The sequence below is a fragment of the Corvus brachyrhynchos genome, unplaced genomic scaffold (assembly GCF_000691975.1).
Source record: "Corvus brachyrhynchos isolate BGI_N302 unplaced genomic scaffold, ASM69197v1 scaffold370, whole genome shotgun sequence".
In the NCBI taxonomy this organism is placed as follows: Eukaryota; Metazoa; Chordata; class Aves; order Passeriformes; family Corvidae; genus Corvus; species Corvus brachyrhynchos.
The window spans coordinates 333,109-341,392 of NW_008235977.1; the positions used below are offsets into that span (position 1 = coordinate 333,109).

General features: G+C 42.4%; 2 protein-coding genes across 7 annotated transcripts in view; one reads left to right on the forward strand and one right to left on the reverse strand.

Annotated features, from left to right (window-relative positions):
* Window positions 1-2,658, forward strand: part of TRAK2 (trafficking kinesin protein 2) — a 20,791-nt gene extending 18,133 nt beyond the window's left edge. For all 4 annotated transcript variants that reach the window (XM_017728160.1, XM_017728164.1, XM_017728168.1 and 1 more), the window contains one exon: window positions 1-2,658. This exon is cut by the window's left edge and continues 1,305 nt beyond it. The gene's annotated coding sequence lies outside the window, so the exon portion shown is untranslated.
* A 769-nt stretch (window positions 2,659-3,427) lies between these two features.
* Window positions 3,428-8,284, reverse strand: part of CASP8 (caspase 8) — a 19,844-nt gene continuing 14,987 nt past the window's right edge. For all 3 annotated transcript variants that reach the window (XM_008629734.2, XM_017728234.1, XM_017728244.1), the window contains 6 exons: window positions 7,808-7,913; window positions 6,542-6,677; window positions 6,339-6,454; window positions 5,696-5,834; window positions 4,258-4,759; window positions 3,428-3,963 (listed from right to left, as the gene is read on the reverse strand). In XM_008629734.2, the coding sequence (XP_008627956.1) occupies window positions 3,828-3,963; window positions 4,258-4,759; window positions 5,696-5,834; window positions 6,339-6,454; window positions 6,542-6,677; window positions 7,808-7,913 (1,135 nt within the window). In that variant the 3' untranslated portion in view covers window positions 3,428-3,827. The remainder of the gene's footprint in view (window positions 3,964-4,257; window positions 4,760-5,695; window positions 5,835-6,338; window positions 6,455-6,541; window positions 6,678-7,807; window positions 7,914-8,284) is intronic.

Here is an 8,284-nt window from a genome sequence, read left to right on the forward strand (position 1 = left end):
TTAAGAGAAGTAAATTTCTTTCCAGAGCTTCTGAACGAACTACACAGAGAAATGTGCAATGAATAAGAATTAAGAAGCAGGAAAGTGTGTATTGGGGTGAAAACTTGAAGTTAAGAAATCCTTCCAAATTGCAGTGTGCTTCTATTTAAATGAGGATATTTTTGTGCACACACACATACACACACAAATATCTCGGGCACATTTCACCATTGCAAAGGGAAATAAACCCTAGGTGCTTGATTCAGGGTTCCTTTTTAAAGACCTAAGTGGAGAGCATTTACTTCAAGGAAAGTGTTGGAAGTTCAGAAAACTGCCTCTTGTCTTGCCAAGTAGACGTTTTGTGTATTTGAGAGATCTCCAGTAAACTTTATGCCTTTCATTCACTTATTTCTCATTTTAGATAGGATTTTGTTTAAAAGATTTCATTAAGAGCAAAATTTGCCAGTCTGTATGTAGAAACAGGAAGAAAAAAGCTGGTGTTCTTTGTAGCATTTTAATGAATATTGAAATCCGGTGATCAGTGAGTGAGTGTAGTTCTGAACATAGCTGAGGCAGACTTTCCAACTCAAAAGAGATCTACATTTTAGAAATCTGGTTTCTGAGTGTTAATCATCAAAATACTACTGCCCATGCTGCTTTTTTGATTCCTTCCTGTCTAGGGTTCTAATCATAACTGAACAATCTACAACAGATGTTTTGTGTAACAAGAAAAAGTTGTCTTTGCTAGTGAGCTGAATAGAAACAGGTTCTTAATCTTTATGTAAATTTTCACAATACCTATCAACATTATAAAATGATTTGTTTCCATACAATTAGATTAAACAGTTAACGTTTACCTTGCCTGTTACTGTGTAGGTAGGGGGGCATAGCTGGCAGCTGTCTGGGGGTGTGGTGTGGCGCATCAGTGCAATTTCACTGATTTGCATGTGCCATAAGGCACATCCATAATCAGCGCCCTCGCTGCTGCAAGGGTGAGTGGAGTAGGGCAGGAAAAGAAAGCTTCTTAACCTTGTTTATAGGAAATTTGTAACGTGGCCTTTCTGCTTTTACAGTTCTATAGATCTTGTGATGATTGATTTGGGTTTTGGTTTTTTTTTTTTGGTAAAAGGAAAAGGAGTAACCACTTCAAATTTGCACAGGGATTCTTAGCAGAAGCTTGTCTGTCAGCAGCGCACAGAAATATTCAGGAACTCCTGGAGTTGCCTTTTGCTCTCTAAGCAAAATCTTACACTTACAAAAGGTGAATTTTATTTAAAAGACTATATACGGGTTAATTTTGTTTTTAATATGAAAAATATTTAATTTTTTCATGTAAGTATTTTTGTTTGTATGTACTTAGCTGTGCATGGTGTCTTGCCTAGCTACATAAGGTAAGAGTGAAAGGAGGGAGTGCAATGTTGGTCTCCAGTGGACTGAGACGGGTATGTCTGCTGTGTATCTGTAACTTCCAGGGAAATGAGTTAGCAAAAGCTTAGACAGTTTGGTATCAAGAGGAGTGTGTAGCATGTCAAAAGTATGTCCATTTTATGTGTTTATTGTAGGAATACCTGTCAGTTACAGATAAATTTTTGAAGGTATTACACTGTTTCTAACTGGCTTCATTAGATAACTCCAGCCATTGGATCAGCAGAGTAGCAAACCAGCTAAGGCAGAATTCCTTTGGCAGACCATGGTTCAGGTAAAATTAATCTACAAGCATATAAATTAAATGCATGTTTCTCTTGGGGACACTTCCATATTCCATAGCCCAAGAATATAAACCGGTTCAGTTCAAACAATGCTGTGGATGTCAAGAGGTCAGTTTGTTCTGCAGGTGAGATGTATCATCAGATACTTTACATAAGGCAAAAAGAAAATGGAAAAAGCTCTATACCATGGTGTTTGTGTGTGTTTATCCAGTTGGTTGATGCTGTGGTGCAGTGTTGTTCAAATTCTGTCATGCATTTATGCCTTTGGATGGTCATGCACAGTTTGGCTATACATGCCTGGCTTGCAGTAACAGGGAAAGCTGATGCTTCTTCCAAGTTACCGCTTTGTGCCAAAACCTAGAAGATAAACCTTTTTAAAATATATTTCTGAGAACATTTTAGAAGTTACCATGATTCTAGAAATGATTTGGCTTTCATTATCTCCCATAAGACAGGTGAGAGGTGACCAACTGGCATGGCTGAGATCCTGCACCAGATCTTTTGAGTAGAGGTAGATCTAGAAGGAATGGAGTATTACATTTTGGCAAGGTTCCTGTTGTCTTGCAGGTTTGAGTCAAACACAGATGCTAGGAAGGACTTACCAGTGATTGTGCAAGTTACACAAGACAGAAGGAAATTCTTGTATTTACCTTATTCCAATTGTCTTAAACAAAGCACAAACTTAAAGCTTTCCAGTTTCACTGTTTTTGATAAACTCAGTGATACCTGCATGCTCAAAGTACCTGTGATCAAAGTTAAACATCTACTGCTGTCAAATTAGCAACAGAGAGGAAAGGAGAATAATTGGGTTTTAGCTTCATTTGGGTGTTACATGAGGGGACTACACACAATGCTTGAACAGTCTGGGATTTTCATGGTATTTTTTCCATCTGTTTTTTGCACTTACTGTTGTTTCATAGTGGAATGTAAATTTGATAATAAAACATGTATAACATGGAATTTTTCAGTATATTGCTGATCTGCTGTGGTTTGTTCCAGATGTCATCTTCTCTACTATAGTTTGTTCTATAACAAACCTAAAATCAGGCCTTTGTGTGGCTAAAATTTATGGTGATTATTATACTGTACACCAGCTTAGTGAGTTGGTATCTGCAGAAGTGGCTTTAGAAGCCACTACATTTATTTAGCATTTCAGTGTTGAGCATCACTTTAAATGCATCTGTTCATATTTTCTGGTACTTGGGGGTTTTTGTGCGTGGGTGGTGCTTTGGGGTTTTTTCCTCCCCTCTTTTAGAGCAGCTTGTGTGTTCCTGTAGCATTACAGTGTTAGCACTGCAGTGTGGTCTACCACCACCACGGTTGTGTTTTGTACCATCTCGGTAGCTGATGTTAGGTGAGCCCTATAGATCTGTGACAAAACGGGGGTAGACACTGAGAGTTCTCTGTGCGTGCTCACCACGGGAGGCAATACAAAATGTTTTAAGGAGCTGGGTACTCACCTAGTGACTTCTCCGGTGCTTAGAACTAAGACTCAAAGATGAGCAAGGTAAGTGAACACAGGGCAACTGCACATCTTGAAACATGAAGCTGTACCAGAGCAACTGATTTTCACTGTTGAGACTACTCGATGTAGAGGATATCTGATATCCAGGTCACAGATACATCCTGCTGAGGATGCTGGATAACAAGTGCTTGACTTTATCTTGAGGCGTACCAAGCCACTACAAATGAATGACTTTAAGTGATGAGGACAAGTAACAAAACACACTGATGTGGGCTGATTATATCCTATAAAATTTACAGCACTCTCCCGTTTATTTTGCAAAATAGGCTTTATAATGGTTGTCTTCTGAAAGTTGCCTTGTAAAGATACCTTATGAAAGCAATAGCAATGTGACACAGCTGATAAGGCCACTGAGTGTACTTTAGCCAGCAAACCACAGATCTGAGAGAGATCAGCTAAATAAATCAGAGATAAATCAGAGACCAGCTCAGAGATGCTCTGAAGTATGAAGTGTTACACATATTAACACAAACTTCTTAGGGCTTTTTCTCCTCAGTTGTATTTTCAATTAAAAATATCTGCTCTTTTGGTAAGAGTAGACACTTGAAAGTCTGTTGTGTTTGATCAAATTCTGAGTGAAACCAGCCAATTCCAGGCTGCTGCAGCGCTCCCATTCAGTTGACAGGGAAGATGAGCCTCTTCCTCAGTGTGAAACTGGGCTGTGGCATCTGCTTCTTTGCATCCCGCTCACAAGATTTTCTGCTCACTTCTTGATTTACCGCTGTCAGGATAGTGAGAACATCTTCCCCTCTGCAAAGACATGAGTACAGTTTGTATTACAGGCAGTTAACATCAGCAAAATAACAACATTTTCACTATCTTAATATATACCAGAGCTAACAGCTCCAGTTTTTAATAAGCTTCAGCACTTCCCCGAGTTGCTTTGAACAGTCCACATGGTGTTGCTCTGTCCTACATTACTGTTTGCACTCTGAGTGAGCATTCCCACTCCCTATCATCTACCTCTGCATCTACATCAAGTCCCTGTCAACCAGAAGGAAAATTGAGGTGTTGCCAAAAATAAGCTTATGGAAACATAAGTACCGAGGACAGCTGTATTCCAGGTGCTGGCACAGTGCCTGTATGTACCAGGTTCCCTCCCTGGGACTTCTGTAGGAGACGTAATCCTGCAGGGTCGCCATGCCCAGGAGGAAGTCTGCCTCTGCGGGGATGCACTCGAGCTGAAACCTCGCATCTCGCTCTACAGAAGAATCTTGCTCTCCAGAATCTGTTTCGATGGTCACACCTTTATGGAAAGCATCACCTTGGCAGGCCTGAATAAAAAAAACTTTCGGTTTTCCAGCAAGTGAGTTGCAATTCTGTACAGTGAAAGAAGTGGTCAGTTCCCGGATAGGTACTTCCTGCCCATCAACACCATATATAATGCCTTTTTTCCCATGAGACAGGATACAGCAAACAAAACAGTCCTTGTCTTCATGGTCTTCATTCCGGAAGTTGTTCACAGTCTTTCGGATTTCTTCTGCAGTGAGGTCTCTATATTCTTCTACTCTAAAATGAAGCTTGCTAAAGACATTCCTCAGAGCCTCTGGAAAGCAAACAGAAGGGAAATAGGAGACATTTCATGATATGAAAGTCAGACTCTGCAATTGCAGATTGCATTTCTAGACATAACTGGTCATCTGCTACACAACTACATCCATGCAGTTATATTCCTAGTCCGAAAATACTATAGTAGTCTAATCACTGATCATGTGTCTACTGAGTTCCCTTAACTGTCATTAAAAGGCTTTCTTGCCATTGTGCCTCTGTCTGGAAAGCATGCACAACTATTAAGAAAGCTGTATCTCTTTTCCCCACTCACTTTACAGCTAGTCCCTTCATCTCTCAGAAGGTGTTGGACAGTGCAGTTGCTTTACCCAAGAGGAGAGCACAACTGATTTGGGTGGTACCCATGTCACAGGAGGAGAAACCTTGTGCTCTGACTTGAACTAAAGGTGTAGTTCAGTTCAGTGAGGGAAGACCCATTGCTGGATTTTATCTCTTGGCACAGACACTGCAAATACACTGATCTGAGAGACCCTAGGACCCACCGTGAGCTCTGCTGCTGTACAACAGCCTGCTAAAATCAGGGCCCCTGAGTGCCAGCACTGTCCCTTTTTTTAAGTTGGATGTAAAACAAGGCCCATGTCTGGTCCAGCAGCAGACGCTTCCAATTCTGCATATTTTAGAATTAGCATGCACGAGGCTGATGCAAAGCAAGCCTAGCTCGTAAAGTCCAGGCTCAGGGTGCTGGTTAAGGTTGCAGTAACCTCATTAGAACTGCAAAATGCTAGTGAATTATTCAGTGTTGGGCACTAAAAACTTGATGAGTTGATTAGGGTGTGTCAGCACGGTAAATGGCTGACTGAGCCACTACGACAAAAGTATCCTAGAAAGGGAAGATTGAAATTTAGACCTTTAGGAAGAGAAGCAAGGTTTCTATTTTTAAAGATTCACAAACTCATCTTAACATTCACTGTACCTGCATCCACGTCTGTACCATTCCGATCCTTCATGTGTTTGTGTTCCAGCACTCCTTCCCTAGCTTTTGCAAAATTGTGATTATTCAGGATCAGGCACACTCCACAGGGTCGGCTGGTCATTTTGTAAGCTTCAAGCAGCTGAAAAGAAAGACTCCTGGTGAAACTCCTGTGCTGTCCTCCTGGGGCTCCTCAGCCATTGGGAGTGGCACAGCAGGGTACACAGCCAGACGGCCTCCTGTCCAGGCAGCTCTCCCTGAACAGTTTTGCTCCCAGGGCCTGGCAGTGCCCTGCCCCACTGCCTTTGGCAGTCTATGCAGGACAGCACCCTGCTGGACAACCAAAGTCAGGCTCAGCCCACACAGGGTGCTCTGTTCACTCTCATCTCCATGCCAAGCCAGCTGCCTAATTCCTGGTACCATAAACTCAGCCTACCTTGCTACCCCCGCCTTGTAGATGTTTCTGAAGTACAACACTGCAGCAGCTGTGCTGGTGACAAAGCTTCAGAATAAAGGATGCAGAGTTGTGCATTTTTCTTTTTCTAGACAGTGCTTTTAACAGCTGGTCTTAGAACAACTGTTCACTTCATGGACAGGTGAGCTCTTCTAAGACAAAATGATGTTTCTAAGAAATAAACTAACTTACCTGGGAAGAATCATTAAAATTGCCAGGAAGATAGGGTGCTACAGATGACACCAGATGCCCCCCAGAGCTTCCTGTACTGCCCCTCTCTTCCTGTGTGACGAGCATCTCTTCTTGGCCTGCAAAGCATTCATGATTACTCCTGTACAATAACTACACAACACCTCGACAATAACTATGGGGAAGAGGCTGTTTTGTTCTGTTACCAAATAGGTTTAATCCATCTTCAATTCTGCTCCACAGGCTGATGTTAATTTTTTCACAGAGACTCTTCAGCATACTTAGGTTGTCTTTTCCCAGAAGGCCCTTCTTTTCCATCTCAGTGAGAATGTCGAGCATTGTCTGGGTAATCAGAAAGGCAGTTTGCTCTTAGTGCACCTCCATGCTGCCATTGGGAGTGAAGTTGCAGCACATGCACCTAAGCTTTAATGTACTGACAGCATATGCGACCCACAGAGTCAATCCAGCTGACTGGGAGCTCAGTTGAGACCCCAGCTGAGCCAGTGAATCCTAGTTCAGCAAAACCTACAAATACTGTTAAGTACCAACATCTCAAAACATACTCATTTCCTTTCTGTAGCTCAGAGGTGCCAAGATCTAATTACAATCTAACCCAGGACACCTAACAGCGGTCATACAGGAATATATTACAACATTTTTAATGATTGCTTTCATTCAACTTTCAGTGGCTATCTTGTGCACTTAACTGAAACACAAGAATCACTGCAGTGACCATATTAAGCACTGGCAAAAAGGGTATAACCTCATGGTGGTGTGGAGATCACTCTGAAGCAAAAGGGGACCCGAGGGACAGAAACTCATCAAAGAGTGAGTAGCAGAGCACAGTGGTCACCCCAAGAATTTACTAGAAGAGCTATCACAGTCTCCACTCTAAGAAAAGAAGGAAAATCCTCAAAACTTTTATTAGACAGAACAAAGTACCCAGGAGTCAGAACTGCAGGCTGGGACAGCATAAAAGCACTGGATCTCCTGCAAGGCTACTTGTAAATTCCAAGCTCATTTGCCTTAACCTTGAGAAGGATCTGTTGCTTAGGTCTGTATTTTCTGCATTAAAAATAAAAAGAAAATCATAAAATAATACCCACAGTGGGTGACTTTCTGTATTTGATAATGACTTAGAAAGAAGAAAAAAAATAGTCTGTTGGGCAAGATAAGTGAACGTGCTCATCAGTTTTTTGTTGATTAAAGCCACTGAGTAGCCTGACCCCCGTGGGGTGCTTGGATGTGATGGCCTCAGTCCCTGGCACGGCTGGCTATGACACAGCTGCAAAAGCTGTGCCCAACACCAGCCCAAACAAGTCCCATATGCACGCAGGGGCACCCTTTTTCTTGTGTTTTCACCGTAAGAGTGATGCCATAAAGAAGAGTGACACTCATTCCCCCATGAGTAACCCAACAGCCTCTGTGGATTATAGTAATAATTTTTAAAAAGTATTAAAAGAGATGCTTACAGTCTCACGGGTTAGCTTGCTTTTTGGTAAATCTTTGACCAAAAGTAACTTGAAAGACATCAGCTCATCTTCGGTGATATCTTCAGACAGCTGAAAGAGCAAGTATCTAGAGAAAGAAGTGGAGGGGGCTGTTTCATCGTGTTTCCGAGCACAATTTAACTCCGTACTACTGCACTGCCCCTTTCGTCTACTGTCCCCCCAGCTCATATTCCCCCTTTTTTTCCGTTTTAGATAGAGGACACAAGTCCCAGGACAGCCTGAAGTCAAACCCTTTTCAGCAGCAATTAAACAGATCTCAGTTCTCCTGCAGAAAGCCACGCCGAAGCTCTGGGGAGCTGCGAGCACAGCCCCGTGTCCTCCCTCCTGTCGGGCTGCAATCGCGCCTCTCCGTAGGGCCTGTTCCCACTTTCTCTTGGAAGCCGCTTGTGCGCTTCCAGCGCTGAGCCTCGTTCAGGGGAGGTGACGGAATGAGGCGGG